This window comes from Augochlora pura, chromosome 7 (assembly GCF_028453695.1).
Source record: "Augochlora pura isolate Apur16 chromosome 7, APUR_v2.2.1, whole genome shotgun sequence".
Taxonomy (NCBI): Eukaryota; Metazoa; Arthropoda; class Insecta; order Hymenoptera; family Halictidae; genus Augochlora; species Augochlora pura.
In genome coordinates, this window is record NC_135778.1 from 32,306,888 (window position 1) to 32,328,791 (window position 21,904).

The 21,904-nt window shown below is 40.5% G+C and overlaps 3 protein-coding genes across 3 annotated transcripts in view; 2 read left to right on the top strand and 1 right to left on the bottom strand.

The window, feature by feature from the left end:
- LOC144473725 (uncharacterized) overlaps positions 1-16,492 on the top strand; it is a 30,737-nt gene extending 14,245 nt beyond the window's left edge. Inside the window, exons 2-3 of the mRNA XM_078187867.1 lie at positions 14,004-14,504; positions 15,082-16,492. Coding sequence (XP_078043993.1) covers positions 14,042-14,504; positions 15,082-15,272 — 654 coding nt within the window. The 5' untranslated portion in view covers positions 14,004-14,041 and the 3' untranslated portion in view covers positions 15,273-16,492. The remainder of the gene's footprint in view (positions 1-14,003; positions 14,505-15,081) is intronic.
- Positions 16,493-16,565: 73 nt separating this feature from the next.
- On the bottom strand, positions 16,566-18,526 carry Echs1 (Enoyl-CoA hydratase, short chain 1). The gene is made up of 7 exons (XM_078187861.1): positions 18,276-18,526; positions 17,571-17,777; positions 17,383-17,507; positions 17,110-17,314; positions 16,920-17,039; positions 16,789-16,856; positions 16,566-16,706 (listed from the first exon to the last, which is right to left on the bottom strand). The coding sequence occupies exons 1-7, from the start codon at positions 18,367-18,369 to the stop codon at positions 16,641-16,643; spliced, it is 885 nt and encodes a 294-aa protein (XP_078043987.1). The 5' UTR covers positions 18,370-18,526; the 3' UTR covers positions 16,566-16,640.
- Positions 18,527-19,262: 736 nt separating this feature from the next.
- LOC144473726 (uncharacterized) lies at positions 19,263-21,354 on the top strand. Its single transcript, XM_078187868.1, has 5 exons — positions 19,263-19,929; positions 20,064-20,226; positions 20,583-20,830; positions 20,971-21,116; positions 21,178-21,354. Exons 2-5 carry the CDS (start codon positions 20,163-20,165, stop codon positions 21,314-21,316), a joined length of 597 nt encoding a protein of 198 aa, XP_078043994.1. The 5' UTR covers positions 19,263-19,929; positions 20,064-20,162; the 3' UTR covers positions 21,317-21,354.
- Positions 21,355-21,904: the final 550 nt, after the last annotated feature.

Below are 21,904 nucleotides of genomic sequence, written 5' to 3' on the forward strand. Positions count from 1 at the left end.
AAAAAATCCAAAGGACCTGCAAGAATCCCCAAAATAATTTCTAAAAGTAAAATACCTCAAAAATTACTAAGAGTCTCCAACAGTGCTCCAGCATGTCCAAGAATCATCCAATCCTCTAATGTCTCTCAGTGCATTGTTCTTCGAATAGATTTTCAGAAAGCATGCGGTCCTCCAGCATCCTAGAAATAATAGAACCGGTCAGTAAAAGGAAGCGAGGAGGTCCCACGGGACAAGATGGCTTCTCACCTAACGCGGACCAGTGACCAGGCCATCGGGAAGAGTCTCCGAGGCGATAGTACATGAAATTACAGACTCGAGACACCACGAGCAAACCACAGAGACCCCTTTAGCCTTTATATTATACACTCAGGCAGGCTAGCAGCCGTGGGTGGCAGCTTTCTCGAAACACTGTAACGCGCGTTGCACATCAGTCTCGGTTATCTAACGGGCAAAAGAAAATCGCGGACAAGTAACACCGAAAAATAATCCATCGATCGCAATTAGAGCCGACAGAGCGCCGATTCTTGACACGCCGCGCGGAAAAACGTAATCGATAAACACCGTGACCGACTGGTTTCGTTCGACTTCCGGGTTTTGTGCGTTCGGATAGGCCTGTTGCGAAATAATTAGCACCACAATGTAGCGGACAAGTATTCTGCAACACCGGGGAAATTGATTATTCAGATTGCCCGGATCGTAAACTGGGACTTTGCTTCTTGCCAACGCAGAGATCGCGCAAAACATTTCCCGAAGGATTAAGCAATGTTCCCGGTACGTCCAAAAACTGGCCGCCCAATCGGAGCTCTTCGTTCATCCGTTTCGATTCAGTTTCAAATATTTTCGAGAGGCTCGTCAAATGCAAAATCAATTCAGAACTAATTAGGAGGCTCTAAAAGCGATAGATGGTATCTAGAGAGGTGGGCTCCGTGTCGCCTCCTTTCGGATTTCGCGACGACTTCCTGCTGATCGCGATCTTGCTCAAGCATTGTCGGAAAAAAGATTGAAAAATCGCGCCTCTTCCATCAGCCAATGAAATTTGCCCCTTGACGTAACAGCTCCGCGAAACGATCGCAACGAAGATAAATCGTGAATCACGAGCGGACCGCGAGGTGCGAAACATTTTGTTTCTTTTTTTTTTTTCTCTCTTTTTCGAACTTTCCTCGGTGCAGATATACCGTTAATCTATATGGAATATCAGAAAACTTTGGTTTAACGAGCTTTGTGAAACGCTCGTGTTGCAAAATCGAAAGCAGTCTGCGGCTGGAACCGAACCAGACGAGCCGCAGCGCGTTCGATTTTACAAGGAAACACGCGAGCCACTGTCATCACCACTTTCTCGCGCTCATTGTGTAAATTTCGACGCGTATGAATATCACCCCCCCCCCCCCCCCCCCCCCCCCCCCCCCCCCTCACCCGGTGGGAATAATTGGTAACAGTGAACTCCGGCCGCTGGAAGTAGACCTATAACAATTACAGCTACAGTAAAAGTAGATTATTTATGAGACACGAAAGCCGCGAACAAGCCGCCAGGAGAAACTCGAGACGTATATACGCTATTTTCTAACGCCATAGGATTCAATGCGTCCCCGATTTGAGGAGAGAACAATGATGCGAATGCCACTGTGTTTAGCAGATCCCCTGATCGTGATTCACGGCGATCGTTTGCAACGAAATTATAGTATCTGTAATTACATTATAATTAGATACAATAAACTCTGTAAAGACAACGCCGAATACGAATCTAGCCGATTGTCCCCTGCGCTCTTCGAAGATGTACTGGGTGGACCAAATATCATCGATTCATTTAACTTTCGTTTCACAGTAGAACGTTAATCCAAATTGTTTATCTAAGAATTGCTTCTAAGACCATTAACCGATTAAAATCATTCTTGTCGTATATTTTATTTGAATAAGGATTATCCATTATTCGTTATAAATTATTCTATCTATATTATATTCGAGTAATTCTTTATACTTTTTACTTATTCGAATAATTCCTTATCCTATGTATTTATTCGAATCATTATTCATTTTGTCTAGCTATTCGAATAACTTTTTATTTTATCTACTTACTGGAACAATTTCTTGTTCCATCTATTTACTTGAATAATTCTTTATTTTACTAATTCTTTATTCTTTAATGATTCGCACAATTCTTTATTCGAATAAATTCTGCTACGTTCCAAATCATTCTTGCTCGAACAAGATCATAATCATACCATCATCCGTCATCCGAAAGAAATATTGCCCAACTCTGGTACAACGTCAGTGTCATCAAGACCCGATAAAAAATGACGGCACCGTTGCACAATCATTTCTGCAAAATTCTATCGTAAATATTTTGCTAGCTAAACAAAGCGAATGGTAACGTGACTCACGCGTCGCTTGAAAAATCCTTGGAAAGGTTCAGGCGAATTAGGCTGGTTGGCCACGTGTCTCTGAACCCGCGGTAAGGTCGCGACCTCACTTGGCGAGCGCTGCCCAGGTCCGTCGCGAAGTCTCCGTCGAAGAGAACCGGTATTAAAGTCAATGAGAACTGGTTCGTGAAGAGAATATGATGTCACTTTCGTCGCGAGGCTCGAGTCTCGAGGGCACCAGAAAATAATAAACAGGGATACGCACCGGGAATGATAATTGGGGATTAGATACGATTCCAGTGCGCGATCCACCTTCCGCCGTTTCGCGTCCCCGAGGTTCTCCAGGTGTCGCTACAGAGACTCGCATTTTCCTTGGCCTTATTCCCGGCCGATCACGAAACGTGTTCTTTTTACGGACATGAGGACTACTGCAAGGCTCTGACATAGTCTCTTTACGTCCCACTACTTCATCTTCGACAAAGCGCTCGCGCGAAACTAGCATTTTACCATTTTTGGGCATTTAGAAGTCCTTTCTACTTCATTCCGTTAAAGATTCCATCGTTCTCTATTAATCTAAAGACTTTTCATATGTTCAATAAATTATTTTTATAAAAATTTAACATGGACAGTAATGCCTAGACTATACACCTAAAAATGGCCCAACTTATTTCTCAGATGACTACGTTACATTTAAAAATCATATAAAAATGTCTTTCCTCTTTTAATGACTCAAATCTGTTGAAAATAATGCAAGGATTCAGAAATTAGATTTTCCTTTAATAATTATGCTATTAAAAGATTACAGGATCTAGAAATTTATTATATAATAAGTCAATCGAAAGTGTCTTTCTGGTTTCAATAATTTCGGTTGATTACTTAACTTAGTAATTCAAACTGTAAACGCATAAAATTCGTGAACACGACGCCGCTTCTAATAGCGATACGTGTATTTAGTTACAAATCGCGGGGTAAAAATTTAATTGGTTTCGTTTTCGTTTCCCTGAGAGTTCCGTGAAAGTCAAGTAGGTGTGCTCAGACTGTGGAGTCATGGAAACGGTTCAACAAATCATTTTCCTTTCTACGAGTGGCGGTTTCTACAGGCCGATTATCAGCCACGGGAATCGCGTCGAGCCTCTGCGGTGCTCTTCCGCGGTGAATCGGGACCGGACCGTGCATATTTGAAAAACAAACGAAAGCGATTACGCAAGGCGACTCCTTTTCGTTCGCCGGTGGCCGTTCACCGTTCGACGAACTTTGATAACAACCTCGCAGGGTTCATTCACTTTTGGAATGCCCGTCGGTCAAGGTATCCTTGTCCGGCGTCGACACTCGTTCCAAATACTAATTCGATCGACGAATTATTCAATACACTCCACTCCGTATTCTATACCCTTTTATCTCCATTCATTCGAAATACCCTTCCATTGTCTTTTTTACTTCATTGCCCAATTATTTCCTCGAGCACAGAAATTCCCTATTCATTCGGAAAAAGTCTTTTCTGCGGGATGCAACGGATGCTTCCTTTCTTCTTTCTTTCTTTCTGGGATGCAACGTAAGGAAGCGATAAAGAAAAATTGATCCGTTTTAATTGCAGTAAGACGGAATTAAATAAAAATTCTCTGTATTAATTTCAATTAGTGGGAGTAAAATAAAAATTGTGTAAGACTACTGCAATAAGAAGGAATAGAACAAAAATTACCTACGACGACTGCAATAAGCAGGAGAAGAATAAAACTTTACTACAGCAATCGTGATAAGCAGAAATAAGATAAATATTGTCTACGTCGATTTCAATAAAAGAGGAATAAAATAAAAATTGTCATTCCTCATCTAGATCTTCGCGAAACGATCGATGAAAATTAGCAGCAGCATAAGCCAAGTAAAGAGAACGAAATGTTAGCACGATTCCGACGGTGACGGCGGCAGGTCAGGCCTGTCTGGGGCCTAAACGGCGCTCAGGCAAATGGAAATTAATACTCGAAGGCGAGTCGGCATCAGAAACGTAATCGAGGCAGGTTATATCGAGTCACAGCTGTTCACCTCCGTCGCCATAATCCATTCCCTGACTTTCCTCGTTGTACTCGTACAGTTACTCCAGGGTGAAAGGTGAGCCCGTCTACCTATCCCTCCCCACCCCTCGCCATCACCCGCGATAGATCCGAGAGGAGGATCCGCGGCTCTGCTCGTCAAAGGTGATTACACCATCGAGCCACTGCTCTGCCTTCTAGAATGAATCTTTGATGGAAACGATTCATGCACAGTGCGATCGTTGAAATTACAGGGAAAAATCATTGCGGGCATTTTTACGAAGTTCCCGACACCGTCGCGTTACGAAGAAACAATGTTCGAATATAGTAACGTGATTTAGCACGACTTCTACTACAAAATCAAGATATTATTTTCATGCTAGCATTTTCGACGATTCAGTTCATTTTTTAAGTGTAATAATACATACTATATGTATTTTTATAGATTTATATTATGGTATCATATGCAGTGCTTATACAATGCTTACAGCTCAACGATTTATTAGATATAGATTCACATAATGGAAAAATTGTTTTGAAAAATGGTCTTGAAACGAACGATGCCTAAGAGTTAATCACTTAGCTGCGACAGTTGTTCTATAATTATCCTAAAATGTGTGAAATTTATGAATATATTTCGTCAACATTTTAACCTAAATCGTAGGAGAAGTATTTCTGTCGTAAGATGTAAAATTGCCATTCTCCTATGACGTCTATGCATTTCAGGTAACAGGTTAAGGTTAACGATAATATTGATTTTAGATGACACATTTTGATTCCTAGAGAGATAGAGACTGTCGCTATTAGAACTAAAAAGAATTTGCAGAAAATCTAGAAAGCTAGGCGTGGTCATTAGAGTCACGAGGAAAAATCATTTTTGCAAACTTTCTCGCACTATTTTTAGTAGCACAGACTTAACTTAAAGATGTGTGGAAGCTTTTATTCTTTTCTACAATAAAATCAAAAATTATCAGTGATGAAATTAGGTGCCACTCTGCACGTACGCTGAACGATAAAAATTGCTGAAAAACCTATGCGATCATTTCTGCAGAGAGATCCTAGGATCTACCAGTTGAGAAATTATAGGGCACGCTATTCGGCTTCGTTAGGTCAGCAACAGTGCCTCTCCAAGCGATTCTAGAGGAGTTCTAGCGTCTCTCATTTGAGAAATAGGAACAGCCAGCCTCTCGTACGGCCGTAGCTCGCTCCGGCACGGCGAACGGTATTATTCGCGTAAGAACAATTCGATCATGATTCAGAGTGGAGAGCGTGGGCGTGCTGCGGATAATCTGATCGAGAAGGGACGGAGGGCAGCGGATCTCGAAGTGAAAGTCCTGAATCGGCGTTTAGTCGCGTCGCGACCACGGTCTCGAGCGGTTTCGATCCACGGGCATCGATCGTCCCTCGATCCACGAAGACCAATTTCCGAAAACGACAGAAGTCGCGCGAGAATGTCCAAACTTTGGTGCAGTGAACACACGTGCCGGAACAAGGATCGACTGTGATCGATGGATCTTCTCGACCGGGACTCTCCCGAGAGGATCTAGAACAGTGATCCGAAGCTCTCTTGTTGCGAAATATCGGTTTGTGAGACGCGATCGACCGGAGCATCGGACCCTCGGGATATCTAGCGGGATCTACAGGCTGGCTCTCTCAATTACAAATTACACAAGACTCTTCCAGTGGCTTAATTGAGGCTAATTGCTTGATTATATCTGCAGTCTCGGCAATCTTATTAATTGTTACTTGAATTTTCGTATGCCGACAACAACTTCAGCATGGACGATAATGACCATAGATAAATGTTGCTGGCATAGCGCTGGTCGATTAGGACAGCTGCAGGAAGCTTTGTTTTAGAAAGGACTTTGCTCGACGTTGCTGGCCAGCACCTCTCTGCGAAAACAATCAAGGTATTGCAATTATATTACTCTGGCAGCTTTGTTTCACGAAAAATTATTTAAAACGTCGTTGCAACAGTTTTGATATCGTGGAAGCCATTTCGGTAATTTTTAACGAGGTAGAATATTTTCCAAAATATATCAGGAGATAGTAAATTAGTGTTCACATCTGGTCGGTATAAAATGTTATGATGATTTAATTCTAGTAGTTTTTCAATTACTAAAAAATGAGCCAGAAATTGTTGAAAATGTGATTAAAACAGTTTCGGTCGGCATTTTTCGGAAATACATCGAAAGTGATATTGAGTTATTATAGTTGGCTCGGTAATTGGTAGGGGAGGCAACGAAAACAACCTAACTCTCGAGTTTCGCATAATCGGCGAAGTAGAGTAAATAAATTACGATGCGGTAACTGAGTCACGGCGTCAGGCGAGTTAATTAAATCATCATCGACGTCGATAGGCCGGGCGAGGAAAGCGATAGATCATCGGGAGAATACGTGTTGGTGGATCGCTATTATGCTCCTTATGTGTGAAAGGTGTAACCTCGGTGGTCGTGCGCGCAATAACGGAAATATTAATGCACGTAGCTCGCTCGAACTTTCGACCAGACGCCGAGAGCCGCGCCGTAACGAGCCACGAATCGAAGGTGCCTGTTCCCTGTGTCCTGTTCGCTTCGATTCACCATGCGTGAAGGCTCCTCTGTCGGTTTACGGTACATTGCGGTGTTATTTCGTTGATAACCGGCCGTTGCTCCGATCAGAAAAAAAGGTCCAGCCTCCATTTATCTTCCTACAACAAGAGAGCAAATTCTTAGCCACTCTGGCAACATTAATATGATTAGTTACCTTGTTTCGATCGATCGCTTACCGATACCTCATCGTGGACTGTAACAATGTGAAACAGTAATTACTGGATTTAAAGAGACACTTCATTTCAACCCCTTACACTCGAAGCCAGTTCAACTAAAATCTAAAACAAATCTAAAAATCTAAAACAAAATCTAAAATAATTTGTCTGGCTTATAGTCAATTTTGTCTTATATCTTACCTTATATCTATTTTATTTCGTCCATTTCGTGTCACAAAGTGCATTTTATGTATATGAAATGGATCAGTATATGGAAAGAATTCCACATTTAACAATTTTTCCAATCAGAGCTTTGCTAACATAAAAATGATCTCGGAACATGATGTAACAATTTTCGGGACGCATTGCGCATAAGATACCAGCGATTGCAAAGCTTGCACATTTCGCACTGATCGAGTAGGGATATCAAAAACCCAAGGGCAACTACCGTATTAAATTCGATTAGAAATATCATTTCGCGTTGAAGATTGATGCAGATAAATTTTGATTTTCCGCCGCGAGGATTGATTTGGCAAGAACGCGTTGATTCATTTAAATAATTGCCCTAAGCGAGCGGCCTCGTCGATCGAGAGATAAGAGGATGGAAACAAGGACTCGTTGGGGCAACATCCTTGGCAGATTACGCTCCCCCCGGTATTTTTAATTAACGGACGCGCACAATAAAACAATCGATTAGATAAGATGAGCACTGGCGTCGTGTTTCGTTTTATCCGGGACCACACATCGGCTGCTTGTCGTTAGCCGCGCTGATATCGCGACGTCTAGAGGAGATCATCGGACAATAATTCTGAATGAAAAATAAAAGAAAAAGGTGCCGAGTAGCGGACGGCCTCGAAAATATACAGCGCATGATGAGGCAACGCTTAAACGAAGAAAGGTAGAATCGTCGAAACGATCGCCGATCGCAATGATTGCGGACGAGAATGCTGGAAATATGGAGGAAGGAGTGCCACTATCTGAATCATTAGCAAGCAATCCCACCCAAATTGGTGATTATCTCCGCGGCGCGATTGCACTGATTAATCGCAATTACTGGAGCCCGGAGGGACAGGCTCTTTTCATCGTATCCCTGTCATTAGACAACAGATCTTATTCGTCAAAGTTGCTTGGCGATCGTTTTAATTGGTATTATCACCAAGTCCGCGTAAAAAGGCTGACCCGCAATCTGTATCAGAAAAATATGCTATATTCGGAAAAATATGCTATATAAAGGATTCTCATCCTAGTGACTTAGCTGCAGAGTTAATTGAATTCTCAAGGCACTCTGGGTACTAAATGAAGTATTGGTGCACAGATTTGTCTAATTACTTAATGTTTGACGCACTGTCAGCTCTAAGTATAATATTAATTGCTGTTCTTATAACCACTAATTGGATTCATCTTTGTCATTGTTGTTATTATTATTGTTATTATTACTATCATTGTTACATCACTTATTATCGTTAATGATATATTGTTTACCGACATCGTCACTTGTCGTTGTATAGCAACGTCAGTCTATTATCTTCTTATCGACAATCTCAAAATCTTCTCCAAGCCATAATTTCACCATCGGGTCATCCTCAACTCATCTTCGATCTCTGTCCTTGCCGTATCATACCTGAACCTTTGCTTCGCCATGTCATCTTCAAAATACTAACCCTACTAACCCTTACAATTCCCTAATATAATTATACATATGATTTTACCCTCTTTTAATTTTTCAAGATATTGTAAGTTCTAAATAAAATATTCATTGGTATAAAAATTGTCTTAATTTTCCAATTACCAAGTCGTATTGTGACTTCTAAATAAAATATTAAGTTAGAATTATATTACCAGAATTACATTAAGTTTGTAATGTCCAAGGCACTGTAGGCATCCAGCAAAGAATTAATTGGTATGAGAATTATATTATTTTTGTAACGAGACGCCGCAGGCATCAAATAAAATATTAATTGGTCGAAAATAATTTTCTGCAAGCCTTTTTCGTTAAATGATAGATCGCGGGAATCGAGTGTCAAAAATGTTACACACGGATGCGATAATAATTTCTATTATGATAATTACAACGACCGGGCTCGTCGGTTAAGTCAGCGGAGCGTATCTCGCCTCCCAATAATTTACGATCACGGTTATTAATCGCGTCATAGCGACGCCATTGAACCGGATTTCTCGTTAATTTTGGATCGGGGTAATCGTGGGGGAGACTGCACAATTCAAGGAAAACTATACCGTATTATGGAAAGAGAAATTTTCAACGTACACGCAGTTTCGCAATCGTTGCTCAATGTATAAAATTACAACGGATTATAAAACACTGTTTCCTCGATTTCTATGAACCACGCAGAGAAAACTTCTGTATAATATACGACTGCTCTTTCCCGGAAAAATATTAGCTAAGACTGAATTTATAGCAGCGAATAAATATCGTTTGTCTTGCGATTAAAAATCTTTTGCGTCCGCGAACATTTCAATTTGTACTGGAACCAGGACACAGTTTTCTTAACATTGTAAGCATTCGCGATAATCTGACTTATCTCTTAATGCTATAATTAGCGTGAGCGAATATGGCATTATAGCCTTCGTTCGAATCGCGATAAAATGGCAATGATTACTCGTGGATCAAAATTTCTGAACGCGGTTGTAATGATAAAGCTACAGCCTACAATTCTACGCTGGTTTTATTTGCGAGAAATATTTTTCGGATGCAATGAACATTTTCGAATTCTATAAATGATCGCTATAATAACGATTGTCGCTTCTCTATCAGTTTATAAGTCCAAACATTTTTCTCCGGTAGAACAACGTATGTCAGCATATTTAAACTCTTTTCGCTGTAAAACGAACTATGATACATTGTATTACAATTTTTTTCACGGAATAACAGGAATTGAAATATCAACTTTCTCTCAAATAGAAATGTAGCGAGCTTCAACTTAATGCTGCTGACATACTGTCCACTTAAAGTGTTATCAAATGGCACCAATTGATCGCAGATCGCATTTTATGTTTTCATTGGAAAGCTGAGACTTCAATCATCAAACCCATCTACCGTTTGTTGCATAGTCAAATCTGTTAACCCCTTTGCACACATTCGAATTAATCAAATTCCCAAACAACGTGAACTCCGACTTTCTCCGCTCTACAAAGCAGTGAGCTTACTCCAAAAAGAAAATTAATTAAAGCACGTGAAAGCGGAAGTTTCTGGCTTTAAAACAAGCCCGGTGTCGTTGCTCTGCAATCGTTTCTTCGACAAGCCACGCCGGCTGAAATATCGAAGATTGTCGAAAAGCAAAAATTAATAGAAGTCACACTTTCCAGTGCCACCGTGCATAAATTATTCGATACAATGCTAAGTGAACTGTCGACAGAAGTTATTGCCGAACCGAGATGGGACTCCGTGAATAAGTAATTGCCCGGTCTCGTTTGAGCAGGGCTTTCTGTGTCAGTATGGGAACTGGTTCCCCAGCCTCAGCGAAAAGAGTTTGCGCACCGGTGCGCGCCGCGATATCAAACGTCAATAGAAGCGTAATATAGCGTTTGTATCGGCACACCAGGACGCGATACGGAGCGAGAGGAACGAGGAAAGAGAGGAGAGTGAGAGAGGGAGAGAGAGAGAGAGAACGAGAGAGGAGCGGTTTTACCTGGGCGAAACTGGCTGCCTGGCAACCGACTCGCCACCGGCCTCGAGAGCTATGCACCGGCGTTATACACTGTTCGCTCGTTCGTTGCAAAAGCTATGGAAATCACTTTATCGATTCGGTACGCCGGCCTCGGTACTCGGTCTCTGTGTACTTTCGATCGGATACCGAAGTCCTCGATGCCTCAATAGGCCCATGAAAGTCTACTCCAGCCAAGCTCCGCCGTGTTGTCGCGCTCGCTATTGTCCGAGCAACCCGGTAATGGAGAGTTGATGGACTCGCGTGATGGACCCAATCGCTGGTCCACTTTGAGAGCTACACCATTTATACCGTGCTAATGTCCGCATAAATTCGACTCTCGATAGCCTTTCTATTTTCTTCGATCCTGACACGATCCGAAATGCATTTCATTTAAATTCCTCTTCATTTAAAAGACTTAATTAAAGCCGGCCTGTGATGCTAGATAGTTGGCTACATTCTCGTTCGATTCTCATAGAAAACACAATGCTGGACCGATTTAGTAACAGACAATATCGCATAGAACATTTTGACAAAATATATGGATAATATAATACGTAATATAATATAAAATATGTATACATACAGTATAATATACAGTGTATACATATAATATAATATACATTGCATGTATACATATGATATAATAATATACTATATATGTATACATATAATATAGAAATACCCTAGAATATCGAATTAATATATAAATCAACAGGTAATTTTATTACACAACGTTCTATCTGATATACCTTATCAATCTGTATCATTACATCATGTCACATACCACATAATATCTCTACAACACATTGCATGTTATAAACGATATAAGACATGCCTAAAAAATACAGACTATCGCATAGAATAATAATAAAACAAAAATTATTGCCGCTCCAATAACAACGATAAATTTTTCGATACTGTCTCCACATTTTCTACAATTTATTCCAGAAGTACAGTTAATTTCCTCAAGCCGAATTATGGTAGCGACGATGCAATAAATTCGGCGGCCAGAGGACCAAAATAAAAACGTTCCGAGTAGATTATGGATGTGTCGGGGCAAACGAGAGCCCGAGGAAGAACTAGACTGAGGCAGCCCGGTCGTTATTGGAGCATTAATAAAAATGGCAGCGGGTTATTGTACGCCGATAAAAGCAGCGGCAGTTACGCGATCCAGCGTGGGCCTCGGAGCATGATCCGTCGATCGATAACGCGAAATCTCGCCCACGTTTCCCCCGGCGTGCTTTCCATCTGCGTCGTGAGAAACCGCTTTATTTATACTCTGGAAGTTCTTTTTCCATCGGCGGCCCACTAGGAACAGTGCACCGAGTGCACCGGTGCATTTTAATATGCAAGCGTAGGCGCGCTGCACCCCGGAGACTGCCTTTGCCATTCTGTGCATCCTGTCGGTCGGAAGACACGCTGAAAAATACAGAAAATTTATTAGTTTCGATACACGTCGATAGTGACACCATTTCTCCGGTCGATCATTCGTCCCTTATGTTTCCCTTTTCATATAGTATAAAATAAAAAAAGGCACCAACCCCGATGGATAAAAATAAAATTGCCGAAAACGTACAGTTCGTTCATCGTCGGACTATATCAAAATATACAAAATTTATTGGCATCGATTCTCGTTTATGGTGACGTCACTTTTGGCCATTTATTCGTACCTTTTATTTCTGATACAGTACTGTCAGAAGTAACGGTATGAAATTGAAAGTACAGACCCAGGTATTTAACTTATTGTTGGTATATACATTACTATATATATTTATTATTCATTATTTTATTGTATGTATATACTTATATTATTAGTACGTAAGTTACTGCACTATTAACGCAAGCCGCGTATCAACGTAAAGTATTAGAATAACCGATGCCAGCAACAAAGTTCTCTTTAGCTTCCGCGTACTTAAATTGGTCCGTAGGAAGAACGATTTCATGGAAATCGCGGAGGCTTATTAATTATCCTCGTTACCCGTAACCGGTGGCCAGCCATCGCCATAAATAATTTCGCTCTACCCTATATATGGAGTCAATTTATCAGCGCGCTAATTTATCTATTCAAACAGTGAGCGCGAGGTTCAAATGGATTATCTAAAACCATCGGCAGAACACGCGAGTAAATTGCCGACAAGCGTCTAGGAAAAAAAATAAAAGTGCATATCGTTGAAACGGGTAACCTGTTGCACCTAATAATTAGGTGGTGTGCGTGTGCGGTTTCCTAGGCGCCGTTAAATTGCACGGCTATGGTGGCCACCTTCGCGATGCATAGACACGTAAACCGTTACCGTAAACAGGGCCGCCATCTGCAATAGTCGGCAGTGCCTTCGGAAAAAATAACACGCAATTTGAAGCAATTGTAGAAATTATAACTAAATCTATGGAATTACGGAGTGACCGTACAGAGACTGTAAGATTTTAGGTCTTGTGGAGGAATTTTAGGAGGTTCATTGTCCTTGTAGTTTAGGAAAAAAATTGTTATTACTTGATCAAATAAAAAATGCTCTCGTGGATGAATTTTGGGACATTTTTCAAGCTTTCGAGCTTAAGAAAAATGTCTGCTGACTGTACTAAAAATGTGTAAGAATGTGCAGACCGGAGGAACAAGTGCGTTGGGCCCAGAAGGCCGAGCTGCATCACTGCTTATAAACATAAATCACGGCGTAATGCATTCACCACGCACATTTCCTTTTCCAGCGGACCTTTTAATCAGCCGGGAAGAAATCGAGTGGCCCGACCGGATCCTATAAAGCCATAAAAAAGAGAAAAAGTAAAACATTCACCATCGACGATGAAACCGTTAGACCGTAATGTCGTAACCAGTCGACGACACTCGGGACCGGTGAACACGTTTGTCTTTTTTTCTTTTACAGCAAGGAGCTATCCTGTCTTTGATCTCGAGAACCCTGGCAACACGACGATACCAAACTACATTCGATCGTAAAGCCTACATACAATTCTACATTTTTCCATTAAATATCACGGCCCAATCAGAACTAAAATAAATAAAGGAGTGCTCCCATATATGAAATGAAGTCTTAACGATCTAAGTCACTGTTGACATAACATTATACGTTTGGTTTGAATATCTGACGCTCGATAAAGATTAAAATATCTTAATACACACACATGGTAGTATTTATTAAGTCCAATATCCTCCATCAAAGGTGCCACAAAAATTGTACGTCGATTTTCTTGGTTGCAGGTCAGGGACTCTGATCACCGAGCAGCACGTCCATCAAAATGGCGAGGCAACAGACATCCGACCGCAACATCCCTCATCTGAGGGACATATTCGGGTTCGGCAGCAAATGGGAAAACACGAGACTGCAGACCGAGGAGAAGGCCGGCGGTCACGACAGCGCCGTGTCCGTCGGCTCGACGTCCGGCGAGGAGGAGAGCCCTAAAAACAGCAAGAAGAAGAAGTCACGCCGCCGCGACAACAGCAAAACCTTAACGGAGAGCGACGTGAAACACTTGGAGAGACACCTGTCCATGAAGAAGACCATCCGCAAGAAGATCATGCGGGATCTGCAGCAGGCGTTCGTCGAGGACCCGAACGAGTTCCGCGTGGACGACATACCGCCGGAACAGCTCAAGGCCGAAATCAATATTCAGAGCCTTAGCTTCGGTACACCCTCGCAGAAGCAGGGACGCACGCGTGGCAACGCCGAGATCACTTTCCTGGACATGCTGAGAGCCGGAGGTATGCAGATTAATAATTATTGGTTAATTAGTAGTGAGACGCTAACGAGACGACATTATAGATTTTTTGGGCGGTGGGATTAATTGAAATCGAGAAAGGAGGTCACTGGAAAATGGGGTAGTATTTATGGAGGGTAGAGAGGGATGGAAACGGAGTTGGGCAAACAGTAATCTGGCGAATGATTAACGAATGCGACTCGTTAGTTATAACTAATTCATGACTCGTTAGCTATCATAACTAATTTATAATACCCAGTGAAGAAATAATTACAACTGATTCGAAAATTATTGTATATAAAAAACGAAGGTTGGAGACTTGGGACAAAAATGCAATGCTTAACAGATTGTTTAAATTGCGATGAAATATTATCAGGTCACTGAGTTTTCAATTCTGGAGAAATTGTATTATGGATGAGGGATGGCCTGCGAAAATATTCTCGGACCGCAGCCATTGATGTCGATAAAACATAACATAAAATAGTTATTGCAGGTGGCTGCGTTAGAAACTAAGCTAGCAATAGTTTCCGAAGATAATTTAGGGCCCAGCTGCGACCATGTTACATAAGATATGATTTCAGGTCTGGAAAAGAGCGTGGCAGACGGTGACAGAGACTCGGGTCATGGTGGTTCCCCGACGAGGGAGACACCCAGCGCCCAAGACACCGATGAAGAGTCGAGCTATCCCTTCGACACACCGGTGGCTACGCCGTCGAAGAAGAGCGGCAACTTCTGGAGACGCTTCACCATGAAGAACCGCAACAAGCGGTAAATCGTCACCGGGAGGAAAACAATTGTCCCGACGCGTACCGACACTTTCTTATTCCCGTTTCCGTAACTGTACCAACTTCGTTATTCGAGCAGAGCTTGCAACTGTGATATACATAAATGAAGAAGACGACGGAGGAGAGAGGAAACAACCAAGTTGTACCGTGTGAGAGAAAAAAAAATACAGCGCACTTCCCGTAAACTTTTTCGTTGGCCCCGAGGAGCTTCCGATTATAGTCGATCGACGAGCAAGGAACAAACGCATCGATCGTACGACACCGCACGACAAACGAAAAAATCAATAATCAAAAGTCAACAGAAGCATATCGTATTTTTAGAATTCTTTCGGACGGCGTTTTGAAAGCGACGCGTTTTTATGTATCCTATTGATACGTGTTTTTCGACAAGTTTTTGTAAATAATTAGACGCCGGAAGCTCCGCCGGAAACCACTGATCGTGTGTACTTAATCTAGAGTTTGGGAAGCATCCTGGTTCGGGAAGTATTAATTTTTCGTTCGTCGGAAAATCGGAGGACAACGGCGAAACATGGACCGTAACGAATGTTTGATGGCGTTGGTTTCGTAGATTGGTGAATTATAGTGTGTCCGGACCAGCATGTTCCCCCAAGAGATGCAGCGAATACCCTAGTATACAATATATTTAGTCTGTAAGTATAGTTAGTTCGAGTCTTCATTCTTTTTTCGTAATTTTTAAGAACGAGGAAATCCAGGTGGAGTAATTCTATGAAACGTTGAATGTGCACACAACTCTTTCGTAATACCTGTACATTGTTAGTATTAGCTAGTCAGCAGATTTTACAAAACGATCGAAAAACAAAATTTGATACTGCCCGGACAACCAGCGATATTCGATTTTCCATGATTTCTATTGTACCGTGATTCGAATTATTTATTTTCGACGATGTGCAATTACGTTCTTGGTTGCTCTTGACCGGAACAACTTTTTTATTCTCTCGAGTTGTAGCGAACAGACACGAAAGTTCTCGAATGGTGTCGTGCATTGTAAAGGTTGATATTTATTGTACATGTTGTCATATGAAATTCCATTGTTCCTACTGTTCACTTCAGGACGCTTTAACAGGATCACCGTAACTAACTGTTAACAATAATCATTCACCTGATGTATCAACTGCAATGCTAACTGTAAATGTATCATACGTAAACCACATCAATGTAAAGACAGTTAAATAAAAGTTCATCTCGATATTGGTCTAGTTCATTTTACAGAAGAATTCGTTTCATTGTAACTTCGTATAAATTTATATAAAATAACAAATGTACATGTAGATTTATATTCGTACGTACAAAAATCTGTAAAAAAATAGGATTCTACATTAATCAGAGTTAACAATTTATTCGTTCTTGAAATTGGGTGTTCTCTTCTCGATGAACGCTGTCATGCCTTCTTTCCTGTCAGCCTGAAAAATTTTGCAGTGTTAAGTAACGAATATACAATATACATATACTTCAGAATAGGGCAGGTCTTAAAATAATACTTACTGTCGCGAAAGTGCCATGGAACATTCGTTTTTCGAAGTGGAGACCTTCTTGCAAAGTTGTTTCGTAAGCTGGAGAAATATTAAAAGAAGAGCATTAAAAAATGCAATTACTGTGGAAACAATAATAATTACCTGTGTTAACAGATTCCTTAGCCATGGAAACAATCAACTGAGAATGAGAGGCAATTTTTTCTCCTAATTTTATCGTCTCTGCTAACAGCTTGTCAGCTGGAACAACTTTGCTGACAAGGCCTGCAAGTAGATAATCAATTTAGATAGAAACTTGTATATCGTGCTGATTTAATTAGTAAAATAAACGAACCACTTTTTTCTGCCTCTTCGGCAGTGATGAAGTTGCCTGTGAGTACCATTTCCATTGCTTTGCTCTTGCCAATAGCTCTGGTCAATCTCTGAGTGCCACCAGCACCGGGGATTGTGCCAATAGCAATTTCTGGTTGTCCAAATTTGGCTTTGTCACCAGCATAAATGATGTCACACATCATAGCCAGTTCGCAGCCTCCACCCAGCTGAAATGTTGACTCATGAATTAATTGTTCCCAATCAATAAAGTAACATATATATTATAGAATCATACAGCATAACCATTGACAGCAGCAATCACAGGCTTCGCAGCCTTGCTAACCCCATCCCAACTGGTCAGGAAATTTCCCCTAATTGTCTGAGAGTAATTATTGTTCTGCATCTCCTTAATATCAGCACCTGCGTGAATGATTTAAGTCAAGTATAATTTAAAGACTGACTTCTGCATTCAATAAAACTTACCAGCAGCAAAGGCTTTCTCACTGCCGGTAATAACAATGGCACCAACACTGTCATCTTTGTCAAACTTGGAGACAGCGTGATTGACTTCAGTCATCAAAGCATCGCAGAGGGCATTCAGTGCTTTCGGTCTGTTCAAGGTAATTAAACCAACGTTCTTTTTCTCTCCTGTTGTCTCCACCTTGATCAAATCATAGTTTTTAATATGACCTGGAAGAAGAGTATTTTTCATAATATAGTCTTCATACTACTATAATATCTTTTTATCTGGAACAAAGGACATTACTTTTGTACTTTGCACAACAAATACATAATGCATATGAAAATTGATACATATTTAAGATAGCGCACGAATATTTACAACATATTATTAAGCAATTAGTTGCAAATATTCAATGATGCTATATGCTGAACTTAGGTATGATATAAACAAGTGTAAAACGAAACTAGATATACTTGCAAATAAACCGGTAATGAATATATCAATGCAATAATGAACAACTAACCGTGGAACACCTGTTAATTTTCCTGCATATGAAAATTCAAAGAAATACTACGTATTGCAGAGCATTGTATTTTTAATAATTTCAAAGATACACCGGTGGAATAATCCAGAGATCGGTTATTTAGATAATGATCGATCGTGCTCGTAACAGCATTCGACTGTTTTATCTACTGTACAATAACCATGTGATCAACGATACTCACAGCAATAGTATCTAATATTTGTAGAAAATTGTTGCGGATTTCGGCCAGCTTGCAGAGTTTTGGCAAAGAGGATTTGACCGACACGAGTTGCCATGATTTCTTTCCAATTGGACCCTGGTACCAGCACTTACAGTCGGCAAAAGCGTCGGATGAGTGCGGTTCAGTTCAATGATAATTGATAAGTCTATCTGTTACCAATCAGGATGTACAGTAGCGAGCTGTTGCAATCTTTTCGTACTCTCTAAGCTGGCTCGCACATCCCCACCATTTTACTGAGCATCTAGCTTCGCGCAAGTACTATGGAAAGAGAACGAGATACGATCAAGAGAAACAGAATGATAAATCAAATTCTATGTGTGTTTGTGCACATGGATAGGGAACCGAGCTTTTTTACTTTGTCGTGATTGCGGCCTCAATCTTTCGCGCATGCGTTCGGTTGGCGCGTCATTTGAGGCACGCGTCGCGAAATTTCATTTTTAAAGAAGCTTCAATTCTCAAATGAGATCTGCTACGTCCAGTGTATTTGCGAAAGCTGTTCAATGTACTTTGAGATGACTATGCTCCTTGAAAATGTTTTAACAAATTAACGGAATCTGGTTAAAATTTCTGGTTTCGTTCTGACTCATTTTCCGGTCTCCAGTCCAACACGTGGAGTTACACGTGGTGAGTTACGGGCAATCGATGTAATTTTCGACTTTCTATTTCAAGCTAATGGCTGTAAAGTAGTGTTGGTGTAAAATAGATTTTTTGAATAGTAAACAGACTCCGCAAATGCGTCTTGAAAATTATATGGGGTAACAGATTTTATTATTTGAAGCATTTTTAAAAATCGAATTTCGCGCCGCGTGTCTCTGATAGCGCACCAATTAGATGGATGCGCGGAAAGAGTAAGACTGCAAGCACGGTAGAGTGAGACTACATCCATCGTCGGTGTGACTTGTTCCACATGTAGTTGTGCTGATTTCATACTGTCTTGCTCACTCGTTTTCTTTATTTACGGCGGCAACACTTTTCTACCAGTAAATCGCTAACCAATCAGAGCAATGAAAGTTTTTATATTAACCCTTTCTAACGGATCGATTTGCGGTTTAGAGGTGTGCAGAAGTAGGACCCATTACTGTACATGTGTATGTACAGAATGGCCAAACGAGAACCGGTGCACCAATCTGCTGGAGCTAGTGACGTAGCAAAAGGCCAGCATACCCTTAGTTCCAACAATATTATTTTTCAAAACATCGACGGCCACAAAATGTAACATGAATTTTCCAAAAATGATTCATCGTAAATCAAAAATTCTCCAGGGTACTCAAATGGAATAAATTACTCGGACATAATAGAATATTATTTTGAACATGTCCGCGCCATCAGACGGATGATGGTATAACAAGAATAGCCTGTGCACAACAGATAAGTTTATACAAAAACGAAGTCATAAACAAATTCCATGCAATATCAAGTACGCTATGTTTTAAAAAATTTGGTGATACGAATTACGTAACTTGTTTGGGCCCGAAGGAGGCAAACAGGATTCTCAACGTGACTGAAGCACTTTTAAGAATCCGGGGTCAGTGACCTCATGACGACGATGTACCTATAGAACCAGTTTGGATCCCGTTCACTAATTTATTCGAAATTTCTATAGAATACTAATTAGGTAAAGGATTTATAAAATAAAGATTATATGGAAGTAATAATTCTTCCGAACTATTCTATATTCTTTTTAGATATTACGACCATGTAGCATTGTGCAATATAAATTAAGTACACGATAAAAAATTATGATTGAAGGTGGAACTCAAAAGTGGAAAAGGTAACAGGGGGAAGACTCTCAATGCCAGTTCTAGCCGCTGTCAATTCACAGTTGTTCGCCTGAACACATTTTACGTGATGCCGCCGCAGTTACCGTTCATCCTGATCATTCTAGCGGTGATGCTAGAGCAACATGTAGCTGGTAAATAAAAATGCAACGTCTAGATAGTTACCTTGACCTTACAAACCATAAGATAACAATTCGCATAATAAATCTACTATTCGAAAAAATAAAAACTACTTGCCTTAAATTTTTCGTAATTACAATTTTAAATTAGATTCACAGTAAACAGCATTTATTAATAGTTTCGCAAGAAAGTTGAAAACCACTTCGGTTAGGTAAACATAATGTTTACAATTGAATGGTCACCTTCCTCATTCGCCTAACAACTTTATCAAAGGTCGTGACCTACAATAAAACTCATCAAAATACGTATTATCTAAACGACATGTTGGCAACGTGTAATTGATAAACAACATTGGTATGTATCGCTCTAGAGAAAATATGGCAACAGGATCTGTCAAGGGATATGCAGATAGGGGCATCTACAAGTGGCTTCGATCAGGTGAACCTGCGATGCGGAGTCGAGAAGATGGTAGTGAATATCAAAACAGCTGAAGACTTTTCGGGAGTGATATACACTCAAGGTAGCTTCTATTCTAGAGAGGCACCGTGCTTCTTGGAACTGAATCATGGTGGTAATTACACCATAAATATTCCCTTCGATCGATGTCACACGGAAAATGTAAGTACATATATACAAGCAATGCAGGTAACGCATCTGTAGAATTTTAAATAAGCCATTTGTAAAACTTTAACTGTACCACCTGTAAAATTTTAACCGAACCATCTGTAACTTTATTCGAAATAATCTTGTTATTGCAGGAGAACAATAAGTACAAAAATATTCTGGTCATGCAGCATGACGACGAGCTAATTACTCCAGGTGATGCAGCGTTCATCTTAGAGTGTGATTTTTCAAAGTCCAGGGACATAACTGTATCTGCTGATCTACGACAACCTGAAGAGAGGTAAGCAATTTTTAACAAAGCATAATACGCAATGTATTGAATTAAAATATTAATATTCCAGGAAAGTCAGATCGAGCATATCGTTGGTGGATCCCGATCCAGGCAGAGACGAGAGCAAGAAGGCTGTCTACGTTGAAAGCAACAGCGATCGAGTCTTCTACATGCCCAACTCAATTCCTAAGATCAACGATGAATTATGACAATAAATCATAAATAAATTCTAGGATTATTTCTCTGACTGAATGTTGAATGTTATTAAACGCCCCAACCTTCTTTAAGGTTCTAGAACGACGTGTAAATGGACGGTGGTATCACTATTTGAAAAGCAAATACCTTCTATAAATCATCGATCATGTGGATCGTCAAAAAGGCTTTGATGAGGTAATTGAAGACATCAGTGAGCCGACACATTGTTCCGAATCAATTGAGCATGAATTGTCCATCGAACCCAAGTTATTCCGACAATTAATCAAATCGAAATTCACATTAAGCAATAACTTGTTCAGCTAAAAAATGCATGTATGCAAAACAAAATAAATGCTCCGTTGCATTCCATAAACGAATTCGTCCGATGCGTCCAGTTACAAGGGAGTGTACAGCAGAGTATGCTTACGTACAATTAATCTATAAATTGTGTGATATCAACGTCGTACCCGGTAATATTCCAGATGTTGCAGTAATTACATAAACGTAATGGTACTGTTTCGAAAACATGATGGCACTGTGGAAAAGTAGGGACACATCGTGTTATCTATTGCTTAAATAAGGAAATTAGAAATTCAAGAAAT

Bases quoted from the DNA above. Each gene is read 5' to 3' on its own strand.
- Echs1 (XM_078187861.1), bottom strand. From the start codon at position 18,369: ATGGCAACTCGTGTCGGTCAAATCCTCTTTGCCAAAACTCTGCAAGCT. The intron at 17,040-17,109 runs GTTCGTTTATTT...ATCTACTTGCAG, and splicing joins CGAAGAGGCAGAAAAAAGTG to GCCTTGTCAGCAAAGTTGTT. The intron at 16,857-16,919 runs GTAATTATTATT...ATATTTCTCCAG, and splicing joins TAAGGAATCTGTTAACACAG to CTTACGAAACAACTTTGCAA.
- LOC144473726 (XM_078187868.1), top strand. From the start codon at position 20,163: ATGCCGCCGCAGTTACCGTTCATCCTGATCATTCTAGCGGTGATGCTA. The intron at 20,227-20,582 runs GTAAATAAAAAT...GTATCGCTCTAG, and splicing joins GCTAGAGCAACATGTAGCTG to AGAAAATATGGCAACAGGAT. The intron at 20,831-20,970 runs GTAAGTACATAT...TTGTTATTGCAG, and splicing joins ATCGATGTCACACGGAAAAT to GAGAACAATAAGTACAAAAA.